The sequence below is a fragment of the Anabrus simplex genome, chromosome 4, assembly GCF_040414725.1.
Source record: "Anabrus simplex isolate iqAnaSimp1 chromosome 4, ASM4041472v1, whole genome shotgun sequence".
Taxonomy (NCBI): Eukaryota; Metazoa; Arthropoda; class Insecta; order Orthoptera; family Tettigoniidae; genus Anabrus; species Anabrus simplex.
Window position 1 is genome coordinate 143,127,390 of NC_090268.1, and position 21,164 is coordinate 143,148,553.

Here is a 21,164-nt window from a genome sequence, read left to right on the forward strand (position 1 = left end):
TATTATTATTATTATTATTATTATATTTTTTTTTTTAGTTCCGTTTGGGCCTGCTATGGACCACGTGGTTCTTATCTCTAGCAGCTTTCTTCTTTGACCAGTACTCCTTCATTCTTGCACTGTGAATGTCTTTTCGCTCCTGAGTCCATTTCACACCTCCTCCCGGACGTACTGTTTTTTCTGTTAGTGACTGGAGAGAGTTTGATGTTCTGATCAACGTTCTGTACCTATTCCTGTCATAAATTTCACTGGGAGCAATGTCCAATTCTTGAAGGTCTTTTCTGACGAGTCTTGCCCACTTGGCATTAGTCGCTTTCCCTCTAGAGATGGTGTGAAAGATTCTGGAGGTGAGCCTCTGATTGTCCATTCTCATGACATGACCGTAGAAGTTCAATCTCCTCTTCCTCATAGATGTTGTAATGCTCTCCAATTGTTGGTACAGTTCGTTGTTGTGCCTGATTCTGTACTTGCCTTCTTCTTTAATGGGGCCCATGATTTTTCTCAGGATCTTCCTTTCCTTCAGCTCCAGTTTTCTAAGTTGCCCTTTTCTTACCATGTTTAGGCATTCTGAGGCATATAGTACTGACGGTCTCACTACAGTAGTGTAATGCCTGATTTTGAGGTTAAGGGAGAGGGATTTGGATTTGTACATACTCTTACATAGGTGGTAGGCATTTTCCAATTTGATGCATCTGCTGTTCATGGCCTGATCTTCATTCATGTTTGGGGTTATCCATTCTCCTAGGTATTTGAAGGAGTTAGTCCTTTGTATTGTTTTGTCCCCCAGTGGGATTGATTTGGGTGCATCTTTGATGTTGGTGATAAACTGTGTTTTGTTGATGGCGATCTTCAGCCCTACTTTAGCTGCTATGTGGTCGAGAGAGGATAGTTGATGGATAGCTTCCTCCACACTGGATGCCAGGAGTGTAAGGTCGTCTGCGAAGGCTAAACAGTTGACTGTTAACTTGTCTTTCTTGTAGCCAATTCTCAATCCAGAGTCATCCTGTAGCATTTTCGTCCACTCACGAATGACTTTTTCAAGTAGGCAATTAAAGAGGATTGGAGATAGGCCATCCCCTTGTCTAACACCTGTTTTGATCTCAAATCTCTGGGACAGTTCCCCTCTGAATTTGATTCTGGCAGTAGTGTTGGTAAGAGTTGCTTTCACTAGATTCAAGGTTTTCTTATCTAGTCCCAGTTCAGCGAGTGCCTGGAAGAGTGACTCTCTATCTACTGAATCGTAGGCCTTCTGAAAGTCAACAAATGTTGCCACGTAGGGTGAGGCGCTTAGGTTTTTGTAAGTGATGATGGTTTTGAGGTTCAGGATTTGTTCGGCGCATGACCTTGACTTGCGAAACCCAGCCTGGTACTCTCCGATGCAGGAGTCTAGTTGAGCCTCTACTCTTGTGAGTAATACTTTGGAGAGTATCTTATACGTCACTGATACAAGGGAAATCCCTCTGTAGTTGTTGAGATCTGATTTGTCGCCTTTTTTGTGTAACGGGTGGATGATAGCTGAAGTCCAGTCGCTAGGTAACGCTTCTGTCACCCAGATGTTTGATATGATTTCATGGATACTTTGGATTGACTCCTCATCAGCGTATTTCCAGAGCTCTGCTATGATTCCATCCTCGCCCGCTGCTTTGTTACATTTCAATTCTGAAATGGCTTTCTTGATCTCCCCCTTTGTTGGTGGGAGAGAGTCCGACTTAGTAACATTCTGAGGTTCGAAATGCAGTTTCTCCTTGGGTTCCCTTGAATTTAGAAGGTTGTTGAAATACTCTGCTAGAACTGTGGTGCACTCTTCATTGTTCATTTTCAGATTTCCGTCAGCTCCCCGAAGGTGAAGTGTAGGGGCTGAGTAGGGTGTTATTTGAGATTTAAAAGTTTGGTAGAAGTCTCTAGTGTTGTTTCTTTCAAAATCCCTCTCTGCTTGTTCAATGATATTTTTATTGTACTGCCTCTTGGTGTTCCTGATAATTTTAGTTGCAGTTTTCCTAACTTCTAAGAAGTTTTTATGGTTTTCCAGACTTTTGTTACGGTTCCATTTTAGCCATGCTTGCTTTCTCTCTTCTATTGCTTTGTCACAAGTAGTTGTCCACCATGGATGTTTGTTCTTTCTGACTGCCGGGATGGTGGTTGTCGCTGCATCTATTAGTGCCTTCTGTAGTTGGGGCCAATCTTTTTTGTCTTTGTTTTTAGCCAGGGTCTCTGTGAAGTTATTGTTATCTTTCAGCCTGGCTGGATTGAACCTTGGAATTCGTGACTTGATGCAGTGGTTTTCCCTGCTGCTTTTAAGAGGGATGAAATTTGTTTTGATCAAAGAAAGATAGTGGTCTGAATCAATGTTTGCGCTTCTCAATACTTTGACATTCAGCACTTCTTTGCTGTTGCTTCTACTGATGGCTACGTGGTCCAGCTGGAATTCCCCAAGCATTGGGTTAGGACATCTCCAAGTCATGGCTTTCCTAGGAAGGCGTTTGAAAGCTGTAGATTTGAGGACTAAGTTGTAATTTCTGCACAGATCAATCAGTCTCTCCCCATTCCTGTTGGTCCTCTTGTGGGCTGGGTAATCTCCAACTATGTTCTTGAATTTTCTCTCTTTGCCAATCTGGGCGTTAAAGTCTCCCATTAAAATAGTTATGTGGTGTTTTGGGATCCGGTCCATTGTCTCTTCGAGTACCCTCCAAAAGGTTTCCACATTTTCAATATCTTTCCTGTTGGTGTCATTAGTAGGTGCATGGAAGTTAACAACTGTGTATGCTTTGTTGAGAGTTTTAAAAGCTATAGTGGACGTTCTTCCATTTGGAGATGAAAAGGAGATGATGGAGTTGATCATTTTGCTGCTGACTATGAAGCCTGTCCCCAAGTGAGGCACATTCTTCATCACTCTTTCACCGGGTTGCCCTTTGTAGATCCGATAACCTTGTGATTCTATCACTTCTTGATCGAGGAATCTGGTCTCTTGCACAGCTGTTATCAGGATGTTGTGTTCAGTTAAAACATCTAGCGTATGTTTTAGTTTTCCTGTCTCTAGGAGGGAGTTGATGTTGATGGTCGCCAAGAACTTAAAACGTTTCTTCTTCTCACATGAAGGTGCAAGCTCCCCAGAATCCAAAGGCTTGCTTGCCCCATCAAAACTGGGGGTGGATTTTATACCACCTGGGGTGGTTTTTCCGTTGGTCGTTTTCTCCATGTTGCGAGAGTTAAGAAAAAAGTTTAGGGTGGTTACCCGCAGGTAACAATTTGTTAACTGTCAAGGTTGTAAGCCTTGAAGCCCCCAGCACTGATCTGTTCGCCGACCCAACTTCCCGCTGGGATTGGTACCCAACCTTCCACTGGGTTGCTCGGCTTAGCAGGGGCACCTCTTGCAGGTTATGTGCTGGAGTTGGAGTGAAAGAGGCTAGTTGGATTCTCTTGCTGAATCCAATATCTTCATGTTGCAGATGACTGGCAACAACGCATTTCACTCCCATTTGCCAGAGTCATAATGACTCCTCCCAGGTTGATTATATTATTATTATTATTATTATTATTATTATTATTATTATTATTATTATTAAACAGGAGTAATTTCATTGGTAATAACAATATGCATGTATTTTGATTTGTACATGTAGCGATGTGCATGCGGACCGCTATTCTTTTCTAATTTCTCTACCTCCTTAAATATTATAAATTGAGTGTTTTTGTCTCAAATTGCAACTAGAACAAGCTCCCAAAGTGAAATCTTCAATATACATATCACCACTCTAAACTACAAAATGTTTTTACATACCTGACTTTTTTCCATGCCCAGTTCATCAAATGTTCCAGAGCTTGAGGATATGTTGAGACAACAACAGGCACAAAATAATTCAACCACTGTAGCAAGCTACTCATACCCACATTCATGGGTATAGCATTCAACATCAACAACACTTTGTCAATATTCAGTTGACTCTTCAAATTACTAAAATGTCGGGTCCAAATCAGAGCAGCTCTAGACATTTTACCCTGAAAAAGGACAACAGATTCATTACATCTTATACAAAAACATAGAGATGAATTCACAAATTTCAATGTTCCACTCCTCGACAGTATTACTAGTCAGTATTCTTTATACTGCAGAAAATAAATATAAATACAGGATTTCACAAAGTTCCATATTATTACTCCATATACCTGTAAGTTTTGAATTCCCCCCCGCCGCCATTCGTTTTCGTTTGCATCAACTCAAACAGGTCTTATGGCAACAATGGGATACGTCAGGGCTGGGGTTAGTGGGGATGTGACCGTGGCCTTAATTAAGGTACATGGTGTGAAAATGGCAAAAAAATAGAAAACCATGTTCAGAGCTGACAACAGTGGGGTTCACACTCACCATATCCCGAAAACAAGTTTGCAGCTACGTGATCAAAACAGCGTAGTCAACTCACTCGATGAGCTTTATGTTGTTGTAACTTCATAGAAGGGGGTTGTGAAATAACGGAGTATTTTCTCTTTAATAAAAAAAGTACAAGAATACTGGAGGTGAGATGAGTCGTTCGCATCACAAACAAAGTGGAATTGAATTGGCTAGGTGTTAAGAGAACAATTTGGCAATATTCAACTTAAAAGAGAGTTTTATTGGTTGGTCATGTTTCGAGACATGCAGGACTTTTTCAGTTTGCTTTGTAGAGAAGTGTATGGGGAAAAAATGAACAAGGAAGACCAAGGAATCGGTATGATAGATTAAGAAGGATTTATATAAGATGTGATATTAATGAAGCAATAGAAGAGACTGGCTCAGGATAGGGTGGTGTGGAGTACTGCAATAATCCACACCAAATAGGCAATACCTTAATGTTCATGATATCTCAGAAGGTTGGCAAAGACATACACAGGTGTTTACCTAAGTCACGGCAAGGTGATATGAGTGATGACCAAGATAAGCACAGAAAGCTGGCCTGATTCACTTCAAGAAACCAGCAGGTTCAATCTGGAGGGCCAGGTCTTCTGTAGTGAGAGGTTAGTATATATGTTAAGTGGAAGAGTGGGGTGGGATGGAGTAAGGTCGATTGGAAGAGAACTGCATCAGACCAACCCAAAACTGAAATAAAAGCTTCCTAATTTATCAATTTCCTACTGCAGACAAGGAGAGTCAAGTAAGTGCTTGGAAGAAAGTAGACCCTTTCAAAATGTGGGCACACAGAAGGATACTAAAATACTCTGAACAGAACATTGAACCAACACATCAACAGTAGAACAACTACGAGGGCCACCCAGAAATTAAGTTTCCCAATTTTTATTTTAAAAAGACAACGTAGTTACATGAAAAACTTTATTGGCACACGATACAAGAATGTTGGAGCTATTTTTCGACATAATTGCCACCAGAATTGAGACCCTTACATACCCGCCAACTTTACAAAAACCAAAACCAGGAGATTTTGATACAAAAATCGGGGAAACTCCAGAAGAAATCAGGAGATACAATTGGTCAAAATTGCTTATTGTACATGTCCTGCACAATACAGTAGTATGACATATTTATACCACTTATTGTCTCAAAGCCCGACTGTTGTTATACGAGGCTACAAAGCTAAAAATTACACATCTCTATTCCCTCACAGGAAGTATGTGAGTCTCTGATAAGCCTACTGAAAATAGTATGAACTCATGCTCCACATGTGTGAATCAGTCATGCACTTAGATGCTATTATTTAGCAAATTCATAGATTAATATATTGCATCAAGCACCCAAGCGATTATACGAAATGCAATGCTATTTGGATCAAATAACTAGCTGATGTACCCGTGCTTCGCTACAGAATTCTCAGAAAGAATGCCCTTATAGTTTTCCCAACTGAAGTCAACATAGGTCATTTACAATGACATTGCATGAATGTTGTGATTAAAAGCAATACTGTCATATGAAATATTTGATAAAATGAAAAATAGCACATTTTCTCACTTTTAGCTAAAAGTACTATGGTGTCGATCTAACAGTTCAAAGTTTCAGAGCTAGAATGACCAGGCTGCAGACAGCCGCGAACACTCCTATGTAATTATTCCGTTTAAGTGTGCACACTGCTCATTCCAATTACTGCCTCAGAGTAGGGATCGAACAGCTGGAACACTATGATGATCCAGTGTGTTATGTACCAGTAGTATCAGCAAATTTATGAACCAGAGGAATGGCATGCTAAAGAAGAGAGAAATCTAACTCCCCAGCTACTTCCTGCCAATATTCAGGCAGGCTGTTATACTCGATACGCAGCAGTAATCCTATCTATTGGAGATACATGGCAGCAGAATATACAAAGCACATCACAACAAACAATGGTCAATGTAATGTTATTGTTGATCAATTTTATGAGCTTTCTATATTGGAGGCCTTCACATTTGGTTTTCTTCCGACTTTCTGATATTAGAGCATCTAATGTAAAGCGAGTCGTCCTTTCTTTCACAACTCCCTTTTGTGTTATTATTCAAGCGATCATTCCTGCATGACATTTTTCTCATTCTTATAATCATCTTCAAAACTTAATCACCATCACCACCAATATTATTATAGTCGGTACGTTAAAACTGAATAAGACATTAATATTCAGAATTGTATTCTCTATAACTTTTGTTATGCAGTACTTTTCGATATGACCAGTAAGATAGGTAATTAAAAATTTAATTTTTGGCACCTTCCCCTTAACTACCATTTCGAACAGGGTGAATAAAATTATTTATAGCATAGACTGTAGTTCCTTATTCCCCGACTTTACATAAAATTCTGTTCACCCATTTTCTCGCACCTCGGTGCTGATATGGACTTGGCAAAAAAATCCAAGTTCATTAATCTTTCTGTTATCATAGCCGGTATGGTAAAAATGTATAAGACATAAATGATAGGAAATTTAATAATATATAACTTTAGTTTTGTAGTATTTATCAATAGGGCCAATAATAACAAATAGTTGAGAATTAAAATTTAGTCCTTCCCCTAAACGTGTACCAAAATACAAAGCTAAATACATTAGTTATAAGGATCTGAAAAATATCGATCTACAACAACTCCAAAATGATGCGTACAGTTTACCTTGGGAAGATATAAAGCAGTTGCAGGACGCAGACATGAAAGTGAGAAGATTTAACTCGTTACTCATAGGACTATATGACAACCATGCTCCAGTTAGGCAAGCTAGAGTCACTCGCTCGCCTGCACCTTGGTTAACAAGCGATATAAAAGCAACAATGGCTCGCCGTGACGCAATGTTCCGCCGATACAAGGAAACAAATAATGAACGAAATTTCGAAGAGCATCGTCTTTTACGTAACAGAACAAAGCAATTAATTCGTAATAGCAAATTTAATCACATTAAAAATGTAACAAGGAACTTAAATGCACGTGAAACCTGGAAAGAACTTCGAGCTATGGGTGTTGGAAAATGCAAAGAGCCACATATGCCAACTATATCTCTCGATACACTTAACTCCCACTTCATAACTAACCCAATAAAAGAATCTCAACTTCAAAACCAATCTAAATAAAAGAATCAGTGACCCTACAGAAAATGAAAATAATTTCTCTTTTCACTATGTCAGTGTAAATGATGTAAAGTGTATTTTGAATTCAGTTAAGTCACAAGCTAAAGGAGCAGATAACATCCCAATGGGCTTTATAAAAAAACATTATTGGCACGGTCCTACCAATTATTACCCACATTGTAAACCACTGTCTCACCACAGGGATGTTTCCAACTGCATGGAAGGATGCTCTAGTAACCCCAATATTAAAGCATACCGGTACCACAGTAAATGCGCCATCTGATTACCGGCCTATTTCGATTCTTCCCCCTCTCTCAAAAGTTCTTGAACGAGTTGTACACGAGCAGCTAGTAGAATTCTTAACCAGACATTCTCTTTTTGACCCATTAAAATCTGGTTTCAGAAAGGGACACAGTACTACGACTGCACTTCTTCGGGTAACAGATGACATAAGACTAGCAATGGACAAACAGCAGGTGACGATACTGACACTCCTTGACTTTAGTAGTGCGTTCGACACTGTAAATATAGACATACTATTATCCAAGCTACACTCTCTGCATATCGGCCCGATAGCCCTTAAGTTTTTTAAGCTGTACCTTACAAATCGTCGCCAGTGCGTAGTGGTAAACAATCAACGATCCCAATGGGCTGTAAAATCATCCGGTGTCCCTCAAGGGTCTGTTCTAGGGCCCTTACTGTTTGTCTTGCATATTAATGATATATCTTCCACACTTCAGTATTGCAACTACCACTTATATGCTGATGATATGCAGATATACAAACACACCACTACAAACAATTTACATGAAACAGTTCAGCATATTAATTCAGATATTGAAAGGCTTACCGCCTATGCTAAAAACAACCACTTACTCCTAAATCCTTGTAAAACACAAAATATTATCATAGGAAACTCTAAATTATTACATGTAATAAGCAATATCAATCCTCCTCCAATCATAATCAATGATATTGCTGTACCGTAGCTTAAAAATGTAACTGATCTTGGAATCTCCATCAATGAGAATCTGACCAGACGAATAAGTTTGAATGGCGTTTATAAAAGTAGGAAAGATCACAATATGAAGATAAAGTTGGAATTCAAGAGGACAAACTGGGGCAAATATTCGTTTATAGGAAGGGGAGTTAGGGATTGGAATAACTTACCAAGGGAGATGTTCAATAAATTTCTAATTTCTTTGAAATCATTTAAGAAAAGGCTAGGAAAACAACAGATAGGGAATCTGCCACCTGGGCGACTGCCCTAAATGCAGACCAGTATTGATTGATTGACTGACCTGGAATGAACACGTAACAAATGTATGAAGAAAGATTCATGCAGCTCTATATCCCCTGAAACGTCACAAGAATTCTTTTCCTCAAAAACTTAAATTAAAATTAATCCTAGCACTACCATTCCCAATTTTAGACTACTGTGATACGGTACTAGTCAATCTAAATGCTGAACAAGCTTTGAAACTTCAGCGAGCACAAAACTCATGCATATGATATGCCTTCCAACTGCGACATGATGCTCATGTTACACCATATTTCAAAACATTGGAATGGCTACGCATAAATGAACGAAGGAATTTTCAACTAATGACACTTGTTTACCAAGTGCTCTCGACGAACACTCCTACTTACCTCTCTTCTAATTTTCGTTTCCTTTCCTCATTCCATAAAATTAGTACCCGTTCTGGTTCCCTACTTGAAATTCCACTAAGTTGAACGAATTCCTACAATCATTCCTTTTTAATTACCGCGCATCGAGACTCAGGAATACACTCCCAATGGACATTCGGCACCTTACTTCCTCTCATAAATTCAAATCTGCCTGCAGAAAGTTTTTTCCTGGGAACATAAAACTGAGTTGTGTGTCATTGTGTGTATGTTGTGTGAATGGGTTTTCTTCATTTATTATTATTATTATTATTATTATTATTATTATTATTATTATTATTATTGTCACATTAATTGCTGTACTGATATGTAGGCCTAACTTAGTCTTAGAATTATCTGTCCGTAATATTATTTCTTTTTAGAATTTCTATGTCCTTTTATGTTTACATTTTTAAATTTTGTTTATAGTGGTTAGGTGTAAGAGAGGGCCGTGAGCCCTAACTTCGCCACAAATGTAAGTCAGGAATGAATGAATGAATAAATAAATGAATAAATAAATAAATAAATAAATAAATAAAAAACTATTTCGCCGGGCTGAGTGGCTCAGGCGGTTGAGGCGCTGGCCTTCTGACTCCAACTTGGCAGGTTCGATCCTGGCTCAGTCCGGTGGTATTTGAAGGTACTCAAATACGACAGCCTCGTGTTGGTAGATTTACTGGCACGTAAAAGAACTCCTACGGGACTAAATTCCGGTACCTCGGCGTCTCCGAAAACCGTAAAAGTAGTTAGTGGGACGTAAAGCAAATAACATTTATTTAAAAAAAAAGCTATTTCACTCTTTTGGAGGGAAGTTCTAAGAAATTTCATTTCACAGACTTGAATCCTACTACAATACTTTGACATTATTGTTCAGGTTTCCAGAGAATATGTAAGGATAGGAATGAAATATGACTTGTACAGGATCATTTTTGTTCTTTGTGGGACCTTCTCGATACTGCAAAGGTTAAAGCCTTTGGTTACTCTGCTAGTTTTATCTCAGCTCTATTATTACTAGCCATTACACTTCCTAAATATCTGAATTGGTATACTACTTCAACTTGGTAGTCCAAGAGTAGAAGAGACAAAATAAGGCATGTGAAAATCCGGGAAGAAATTCGAATGGAAAAAATTAATGGTAGAATAGAGAAAAGTCGACTAAGATGGTTTGGGCACATAAAGCGAATGAGTGATGAAAGAATGCCAAAAAAAGTGATAAAAATGCAAATGCAAGGAAGGAGAGGCCGCGGATGACCATGATTAAGATGCAAGGACACAATCCAACACAGTATTAGAGAAAGAAACCTGGACTGGGACACAGTGTTGGAGGAGGAGTGGTGGAAAGACCAAAGAAAGTGGAGAGGAACTATATTTGCCCCTACCCGGCTTCAGGTGGATAATGGGAAATGATGATGATGATGATGGTGATGATGATGATGATGATGATCATGATCATGAATGTAAAATGCTTTTTCCTAATGTTGTATTCAAAGGTGGAGCAAGTAAATTCTTATTTTGCAAACATGCATGTACAGAACATAGTATGGAACAAGGGAGTTCCTGAGAGGGCTAAACAGACCCTGTTTAAGACTCATTTCCTGCCCATCATGACGTATATAGTCTGGAGAGTTGTGTCATACATAAAAGAGAAGGAAATCAACTGCAAGCTGTTGAAATGAAGTTCCTTAGATCAGCTGTACAGAAAACAAGGAAGGACAAAATTAAGAATGATCAGACACAAAGAGATCTGCAGGTCAACCTCACCATGGAAGAGAGGCAGAGTGTTGCAAGGCTGAAGTGGCTAGGACACGTTAAAACGTACGCAGGTGACTAAAGCCAAGGAAGTATTTTGAAAAGATTGTAATAATGTTAATTGCTTTACGTCCCACTAACTACTCTTTTACAGTTTTCAGAGACGACGAGGTGCCAGAATTTAGTCTCGCAGGAGTTCTTTTATGTGCCAGTAAATCTACCGACACAAGGCTGTCATATTTGAGCACCTTCAATACCACTGGACTGAACTAGGATCGAACCTGCCAAGTTGGGGTCAGAAGGCCAGCGCCTCAACCGTCTGAGCCACTCAGCCCGGCTTGAAAAGATTGTTCCGGGACAAAGACCAATTGGACGCGCTAGAAAAAGGTGGTTAGATGAGATAAGAGAAGACCTAGAGAAGAGAGGAGAAACATGGGATGTCCTAGGACCATAATAAATGGAGGCACAATGATGCAAGTGTAATGGACTAGTATAATTTGGAAGTAATTCTCTAAACCCTGTATTCACTACAGTGGTTAAGTGTAAGAGAGGGCCAAGAGCCCTAACTTCGCCACCTACAAAGGCATAATAAATAAATAAATAAATAAAAAGTAAAAGGTGAAACTATCAAGCTCAATTAGTATGTATGTATGTATGTATGTATGTATTATTATTGTTTACGTAGTTATCCACGGACTTCATTTGGTATACATTGTTATCGTATCATTTATTATTTGTGTGTTGTATGATCTGTATTGTGTAACAAAACGTGAGGTTATGTCACGATATGTCTGCTATATGTTTATTAATAAGATTTTATTTAATGTAAGAACATGTCATTAGTAGTATATAATTTATTATTACCTGTAAATATGATGTCTAAATCCAATGTAATGTTGTGCAACACAGAGCAAGATTCAAGAACGCACCTTGTCACTCGAGGTTTAGAGAATGTTTTATTCATTTGTACATAGGTTATTGGAGACCGTCGAGATACGAGAAAGCATGTTGTGTCATACCTTTCTAGAAGCCTGGCCAGGCAAGGTATATAAAGAGACAGTCTTGGGAGTAGAGTTAGAGAGTTGTTGCTAGTGAAAGTCGTTAGTGAAGAGCATGAACTCATGTTGTGATTTTGCTGCATTGGTAGCTTGATGACACGTCGTCTTCTTCTGTTCAAGATGGAGATTAATTAATATGTCATACCTGCCAATTTTTGGGAAGGGCTATCAGTAAAACTCACGCGCGACAAAAAAAAAAAAAACTAACGATTTCTGACATCTTCTATTTCTGGGCTACAAAATACAATAATTCATGCTTTAAACAGGATAAGCCTACTTCAAAAAAATCATATCTACTTACATCATAGGCCAATAATTTGTAAATGAACATACCAGTCAAGAAGAAATCCATGTTAAACAACAACAGGCATAGTGAATATTGGTTGGAGCATACATAACAGGACTTCCTTGATAAATTAAGCAGACATGCAATAATTGAAAAAGGCTTTACACAGTAAAACTTGTTTAACTTAACACAGGCAAGAAATAATATAATACACACTGCAGAACACATGCTAGTTTGACTTTGGAGTCATAGTTGTGGCCTTTTTAGCTTCCTGCAAAAAGTCGTGAGAAAATATTTTGTCATGACAGGAACCAGAACTCCTGGTTTTCAAAATAGAAACAGACACAGAGTTTCACCACCTCATCTGAAGTTTCATTCTCTTCCTTGCATAACAAGATAGGAAATTTTTCCAAGAAAAAATAAATGGAAGAAAACTGTACATCTTCAATTTTGTGTGACCTAGCAACTTCAGCATGCTTTAACATATCATCCTTGAGTGGAAACTTGTTGATGATGTAATCACATGCAGTACAAAAGTAGTTTCCCACCGATGTTTTACATGTTTTTACGGCTGACGATGACCTGGACTAGGGTCGAAACCGGTCCTATTTATAGTTACTATTAAATAAGAATGTAATCACTACATTTCTTTCTCTTATGTATTGAATAGGTTGAACCTCTTTTTCAATTATTTAATTTTTAACGTTAATACTTTCAATACGGAACAATGAAATTTTTATCTTTAAATGCACAAGCTAACCAAGCTAAACAAAAAGCCTTCTCTTACATGGGCCTTAAGATCAAGATCGCTAAATTAGGAAAAGACATCGACTTCCTGAAACAATGCATATCGTACTATCTTACCCCCAAATTTCTTCAAAGTTGTACCAGAAAAAACATTTCTTCTCCTCACATGTTAAAAACCCAAAGAATAACCAACAAAATTTGGTTAAAAAACGAAATTTGTTTCTTATACAAGAAAAAATCATTTTTAAACAACAGATTATATGAAACACATCTAGAAATTGCTAATCTTCTCCCGAGTGCACAATGGAACCTCTTCCTAACTCAAGTAGACAATAAATTATTTCATGTACTGTCAATCAAACAACAAACCCTAGAGAAAAAAACTCAAAATTCTTAAGAACAACTCTTCTTCACATAAATTCCAGTTTAAGAACCGTAACACACCCTCCAAAACTATTGAACAATTCCATCCTCCCATCGTAAATCTATCTAAAACAACTCTGAGTGGTGTTGAAAACTCAATTCTTTCGAAGGGCCTCAAACACAATTGGCCCAATCTCAACACTTTCAATGTAGCCACCAATTTAATTATTGAATCTGAAATAGCCTTTAACAAAATGCCAACAGATGAACAAGATGAAATCAGATATGAAGAAAAAAGGAAACTCGAAAAAATCTTCATTAACAATAACAAAAACATTTCTCTTAATAATAATAATAATAATAATAATAATAATAATAATAATAATAATAATAATAATAATAATAATAATAATAATAATAATAATAATAATAATAATAATAATAATAATAATAATAATTTAATTAAAGATAATAAAATCATTTCAGATCTTAAAAAGAAAATCAATGACAATAATCTCATTATCACCAAATCTGATAAAGGCAACACTACTGTCATAATGGAAAAAACTGACTACTTAGATAAAACCAAAAACTTTATCAGTGACCCTTCTTTTTCTATAGTAAAAAAAGACCCAACCACAAAAATCCAACGCCTACTCAAACATACTTTAAAAAACGCTTCCTTTCTCCTCACAGATCAAGAAAAAACTAAATTAATAAACATGAACCCAGGACTATCCACTGCCAAAGCCCTCCCTAAAATTCACAAAACTAACATTCCCATCCGTCCAATAATCAATTACAGACCCAGTCCCCTATACAACACTTCTAAATTCATCCAAACATTTTTACTAAAAAATTATCGATTTTTATCCAACAAATCTATCAAAAACATTTCTGATCTAATCAACAAATTAAAGAATTTTGAAATCCAACCAAATTTTTCTCTCCATTCTTTTGACATTGTGAACATGTACCGTAGTATTCCAATTTCAAAATTATTCCGTTATAAACAACAACCTAAACAAATTCAGTAACCTAAGTAAACCTGAAATTCAAGACTTCATGTCTATTTTAAAATTAGTTCTCAACAATAATTATTTTACCTTTGACAACACCATTTATCAACAAGATGGCTTGGCTATGGGCTCACCAGCTTCTGGCATTCTTGCTGAAATTTACCTCGACTTCTTAGAAAACACAAGAATTAATAATAATAATAATAATAATAATAATAATAATAATAATAATAATAATAATTTCTCCAACATCCTCTTTTGGGCCAGATATGTCGATGACACACTAGTAATATTAAATGAGGAATCAACCAACGCAGCCTCTACACTTCTTCATCTCAACAACTCAGACTAACATTAAATTCACCCTCGAATCAGAACACAACCAAACTCTTAATTTTCTAGACCTAACTATTACTAGACATCCTTCTTCTTTATCTTACAAAATTTTCAGAAAATCAACCCAAACAGTAACCACAATAAGACAAGATTCTTCGCACCCCCAAGCTCATAAACGTGCTACTTATAACAGCTTAATTTTTCGTGCCTTCAACACCCCTATGTCCAAAAAAGATTTAAATAATGAATTAAACACCATCCGCAACACTGCTAAATTCAATGGCTTCAACAACTCCTTCATAAACCGCATCATCAACAAATTCAAACACCGTCCAAAGACCACTTTATCTAAAGACACAATAAAACCGACTGCTTTTTCCACATTCACTTTCACTCAGGATGCTTATAAAATAACTAATATTTTTAAAAAACATAACATGAAAATTTCTTTTAGAACTAACAATAGAAATCTTGATATCTTACACAACTCTAAATCTCTAAATAAGTCTAATGCTTTTTCTAAATCTGGTGTATACAGATTCAAATGCAACAACTGCAATTCCTCCTACGTCGGACAAACTGGCCGCAACTTCAATATCAGGTACTCTGAACATGTCAACGCCATTAAATACAACAGATTCTCTGCCATAGGACAGCACATACAAGACTCCAAGCATAGTTTCTCCAGTATTGACAATGACATGAATATACTTAAAATCATTAACAAAGGCCCCCTCTTAAACATTACTGAAAATTGCCTTATCCACCTTGACCAGTACTTCAACCCTAATTTCAATTTAAATGACATTTCTGAAAAACCCAATATCCTTTTTGACTTCCTAATTCTTCTTCTCAAACATTCCAAATTCCAAAACCCCAATTCTATTTTCCATGCCTTACAAAGTTCCCACCCACATTTTCTACCTCCAATAACCCACCCTCCTAACCCACCCTAAACTACCCCTCCTTCATTTTCCTATCTTATCCTTCGTCAATACCATCTAACTTCAATTTCTTTTATTCTTTCTCTTATTTCACTATCACTCTTCCTCTGTTAATTTATTCTACCTTTTCTATTAAAAAAAAAAAAAGACCATCGACCTTCATTTCGGTTCTCCTCTTTCAAATTTTAACTCTTGTCTTGCGCCAACTTCGACTACTTCAATCATGACCTAAATTTTTTCAATTTAAAAAATAGCGCACTGTGCATATAAGTTTTCATTTGTTTTCCGATACCGCGCTTTTTACTATATTTTTTTCTCTTTACAATTGTTTTTTCAAGTCAACTGTTTTCCAAGAACTTAGCAGGAGCGCAAGTACTCATTCAATTATACTGATTTGCGTTGTATATTTCTATATATACGTACTTAACTTCCCGCAACCGAGACAAATACTGGACCTTCAGGATATTCTCCATTCTACTTTGGCGTTCGAGACCGCAGCGCATGACCTTGAATGTGCCGCGCTGATCACCGGGAGCTGGCGGTTTGCTTCTACAAATCTATTCGTCTGCGACTTCAAGTTATTTATGATCTTCATATATTATTTGATAGTGTTGTGACTTTGTGCCTGACAGAGTGTGGAAACTGACCCATTTGACCGTTCTCCAATATTCATAAACACTGTGAGACTTCGCCTATCATTGCGTGTGCCATACTACCATTCTTAATATTAAGTACTGTTTTCTTTTACGTGACTCACAATTTCTACCCCCATCGTTAATTTATGTTTCATCTTATACCGATCTAGAGTTCACTTAATCTTTTTCTTTTTCATATGCATTGTTTTACATGTTTTTACGGCTGACGATGACCTGGACTAGGGTCGAAACCGGTCCCATTTATAGTTACTATTAAATAAGAATGTAATCACTACATTTCTTTCTCTTATGTATTGAATAGGTTGAACCTCTTTTTCAATTATTTAATTTTTAACGTTAATACTTTCAATACGGAACAATGAAATTTTTATCTTTAAATCCTGGAGATCATTCACAATGTTCGAAGGGCTGTGCATAGCAACACACTGTTTGGTTTAGTGATGGTGACACAATGGACGCTGATTGTGAACAAATGGTGAACATTAAGTTTTGCGTTAAGCTCGGGAAAACCCCTAGTGAAACATGGACAATAATCACACAAGCATATGGAAGTGATGCACTATCAAGACGCCGTGTGTTCGAGTGGCACAAAAGGTTTCAAGAATACGGAGATTCAGTGCCAGACGATCCCAGAACTTGCCGCCCATCTACAGCACATTCCAATGCAAATGTGGAGCGCGTAAAGCAGTTATTGCAAGAAGACAGTTGTGTAACTGTGCGTGCGATATAAAAAGAGCTTAATTTGAATCTTGACGTGCGTCATAAGATTTTACGCAAAGATTTAAGGAAATTGAAACTGAATACAAAACTCGTCCTGCACACCCACACTAACGACTAGAATGAGGAAAGACGAAGAATTTCTGCGGAACAACTGGATAGAGCCAGGCGTGATCCCAAATTTCCAGCAAAAATTATTGCTGGGGATGAAAGCTGGTGTTACCAGTATGACCCCCACATGAAGCATCAAAGTGCAGAATGGCAGAGTCCTGGATCATCAGCCTCGAAAAGAAGCCAAACTTCAACCTTCGATAACAAAGATAATATTGATCGCATTGGTTGACATAGTTCACCATGAGTACATTCCACCAGGTGAAACAGTGAACCAAACTCTTTACATCGAAGTCTTCAAACGTTTACGATAAGCAATTCGACGTCGCCGCTCTGATTTGTGGAGGCGTAGGACTGGTTCTTACTGGATGACAATGCAAGACCGAGTATGTGGCCAGATATTCTGTCACCGTCGTCCCACATCCACCATATTCGCCCAACCTCTTGCCTTGCAATTTTTTTCTTGTTTACTCGAGTGAAATTGAGACTGAAAGGAAAGCTTCATCAAGATATCGCAGACATCCAATGGGCTGTGACACATGAGCTTACAAGCATCGCAGTTGACAATTCCCTTGCTTGCTTCCAAGACCTCCAGAAATGCTGGCAATTGTGTATAGATAGCCAAGGGGACTACTTCGTTCCCCCTGTGGGTGGGGGCGGTAGAATAACACCCATAGTATCTACTTCCTGTCGTAAGAGGCGACTAGGAAGCGTGGTTTGGCGACTACGGGGCCCTCAGCCAAGTCCCAGCATTGCTTCCATTTACTTGTGCCAGGCTCCTCACTTTAAACTATCCTATCCGACCTCCCACGGTCAACTCGTATTCTTTTCCGAATCCAGCGGTATTAGGTTTCCGAGGCCTAGGGAGTCTTTCATTTTCACATCCTTCGTGGTCCTTCTCTTTCTATAGCCGATATCTTCATTTTTCAAAGTGTCGGATCCCTTCTATCTTTTTCTCCCTGATTAGTGTTATATAGAGGATGGAAGCCTGGTTGTACTTAAAACAATAATTACCACCACCACCAGACTACTTTGACAGGAGCTAAGTTAAGTGCAACTTTTATATATTTTATGATCTCAGTCCTGAAATTTTTCTGACATAGGTTGTACCCACTAGTCAATACATGAAATGGAAGGGTATCGCACATTGGACCTCCCTTACTTTTTGCGACTATAAAAGCGGGAAAAATGGGGGTCTAATACACGAGAAAATACGGTAGGTACATACATAACTTAGGTCATTTTGGACATTTTCTTATTCACTCCTCACCCCCTATGCTGATGCTGACTGAATTTGGACTTGCATGTTTTCGATTATTTTTACATGTCACTCCCTCCCCTACTCCATCCTTAGGAGTGCTAGGTGAGTCTTACTCCCATGGTATTTCTCTCTGGATGGTAGTAAGACATATGTGAACCAAGTTTGGTTGAAGTTGCAGATTTACCTATACTCGCCGTCATTTTTAATCATTTAGCTTTAACGATATCTTTATGTAAAGATATTGCTCCTTAACTGTAAGCCACCCGCTAAGTACAGTATGTATTGCAGGCTAGGGTAAGCCTTTGCCTGCAATTTATTATTGGAGTCATCATTTAATAATTTGATTTTATGATTATTCAAAGTTGACTGAACTTAGTGACCTATCAATGCCTGAAGATTCACTAGCAGGTAATTCCAGAGAAAATAAAACAAAAATTAAGCAAATCGGTCCAGTAGAACAGATGGCCAGACAGACTGGACAAAGCCGTTTATAGTAAAAAATTTTAATATATAGATACTGTACATTCAATAGTATATAAGAGAACCCTACCTGTTTCAGAAAATTGACGCAGACTTGCCACAAGTCAGCAGAACTGAAGTCCAACCATTCCATGACAGAAGAATCCAACTCATTAATAATTTCAAATGTCTCCAAGTGGAACAACATGCTGGTCAGTTGAGAAAGAAGTGGACCGGTTTCAACACCATCCTTCTGCAACAGTATCGATATAGTGTAATATTCCTCACTGTTCGTAACTATAATGAAACACAGAGATCAATAATTTCACCCAAAATAATGTTAGCAACTTATTACAGATGCTAATTTTCACTATTAAAAAAAAAGAGTTTGTAGTTTTATGCGACTGTTGATATCGCCATCATTGCTGTGTTTTATGTGACTTCTCATTTCAAAAATCTCCCATACACTTGACTGGGATTCAAACAATGTGCCACTAGGTGCGAGGCCTGTGACTATGCCAGTTGGCTGTCATGGCCCTTTCCCCCCCACTCTTTTGTGTCAACAGTTCCATTTCTAAACAGCGTGTGCATCCTCACCCAAACAAATGTTAATTCTGACATCCTCTATACTGGTCTTCCTTTATGACTTCTGATTATACAATAATATAGCTGGCATAAAAAATGAGTGGGAGAATGAGGAGTTGCATCATTTGGAGATGTAGGTCAAACTTCCAGTACTGACAGCAGCAGGTTTGATTGCTCTGTCCCTCAGCATGCAGGTAAGCACAGGCTTCTGCCTTAAAACTGGCCCTCAAATTCCTTTCCTAATTCTAGATCCAGATTTATTACAAGAATACAAACTGTTGCAGCTGAGTCAAGAAACAACTGATCAAGCTAAGGTAGTTTAAAATTCAAAGCAAGTCAAAAAAGGAAAGTATAGAGAGTAAAAAAACATTTGAGACATTTCTGTAGGGGACAAGGAAAGAGAATGTGTTGAGCAAAAAAACGTACTATTGAACACACTAATAAAAACTATCAAAAAACGTACTATTGAACACACTAATAAAAACTATCAAACAGTGATATGGAAACACTAGATACAGTTGTTTCCGACATGAGGGCATTTTATGACAAGTATCCGCGCGTACAGTGAAAACTATATCTACCCGTTCTAAAGACGAGAGGAAAGTATTAAAAAGGTGTGAAAAACATGAGAGAACAAATATGAAAACCTTTTCTGCTGGGGCTTATAAAATAAGTGCACTGAAAGGTGTGAAAAACACTAAACAACAAATATGAAAACATATGCAGGGGGGGGGGGACCAATAAAAATATCCAAGTATTATTGCAGATCATAGTTTTGCTAAAAACAAATGTTAGTAGAAGCCTTTTATTTTGAGGTAGTGGGTTATTAAACATTATATTCTGGTCACACTCTTAGACAATGAATTGGAGGTTACACTCAATGTGTGAACGGGAGGAATGACTTTGCCCGCCATTTTGAAAAACTTTGAATAAGTCGAATGATTGAGTCGAAACTCGAAGGTGGATTTCTTCAACATCCGTGACATCTGTGCGCTTGAAGATACGGATGCCAGTCCACTTTCTGAACGATTTTAATTTTGTCTTCATTAGCAAGAAATTTCTTGACTTTTTCTGTATCCATAACTAGGCTATCACAAGACAAATGTGCACCATTCCACTCAATTTCACACGATTATGTTCCTAATCCAGATATAGGCTACCGTATCATGTCACAAAACTTCACTGTACCACTCTACACAATATATTTACCCGAGTTGGATGTCACGTTTCTGTCACAAGGGATGACAAATAATATTTTCAGTGGCTAAGAAAAACGTGTTGCCTGCTGCCATTTCTTGATGGATACAGTACTTTTGTATCCATCTCTTGGCACAGGCCAGAATAAAGTGTAGCTTTCACCAAAGTCCCAGTCTCATCCATGGCTGTGACAATATGGAAGCTGCTGGGGTATGGGTGGTGCTAAGTAATGACATTCAGAGCACGGCTAGTGCATCTGAGTGTTATGAAAGGTGTTGCTCATAGGGTCTGTCGTGCTGCAATAGCACTTTCTGACCCAGTGAGGAAAGCAATGGCAAACTACCTCACTCCTCGGCTTGCCTAGTACGCCTCATTTAGGTGCTGCCATTGGTTTATGCGGTTTCCTTATAACCGCATAACCTTTGGTGGTGCTATTTGAGGATCCAACCAGCCTCTGGGCTGATGACCTGACAGACAGACAGGAAAAACGTGATCGTACTAAGTGGAA

At 38.0% G+C, this 21,164-nt stretch overlaps 1 protein-coding gene across 1 annotated transcript in view; it reads right to left on the reverse strand.

Annotated features, from left to right (window-relative positions):
• Positions 1 to 21,164, reverse strand: part of rod (rough deal) — a 404,971-nt gene that overhangs the window by 236,324 nt on the left and 147,483 nt on the right. Inside the window, exons 10-11 of the mRNA XM_067146037.2 lie at positions 18,966 to 19,127; positions 3,779 to 3,996 (exon numbers count right to left, since the gene is read on the reverse strand). Coding sequence (XP_067002138.2) covers positions 3,779 to 3,996; positions 18,966 to 19,127 — 380 coding nt within the window. The remainder of the gene's footprint in view (positions 1 to 3,778; positions 3,997 to 18,965; positions 19,128 to 21,164) is intronic.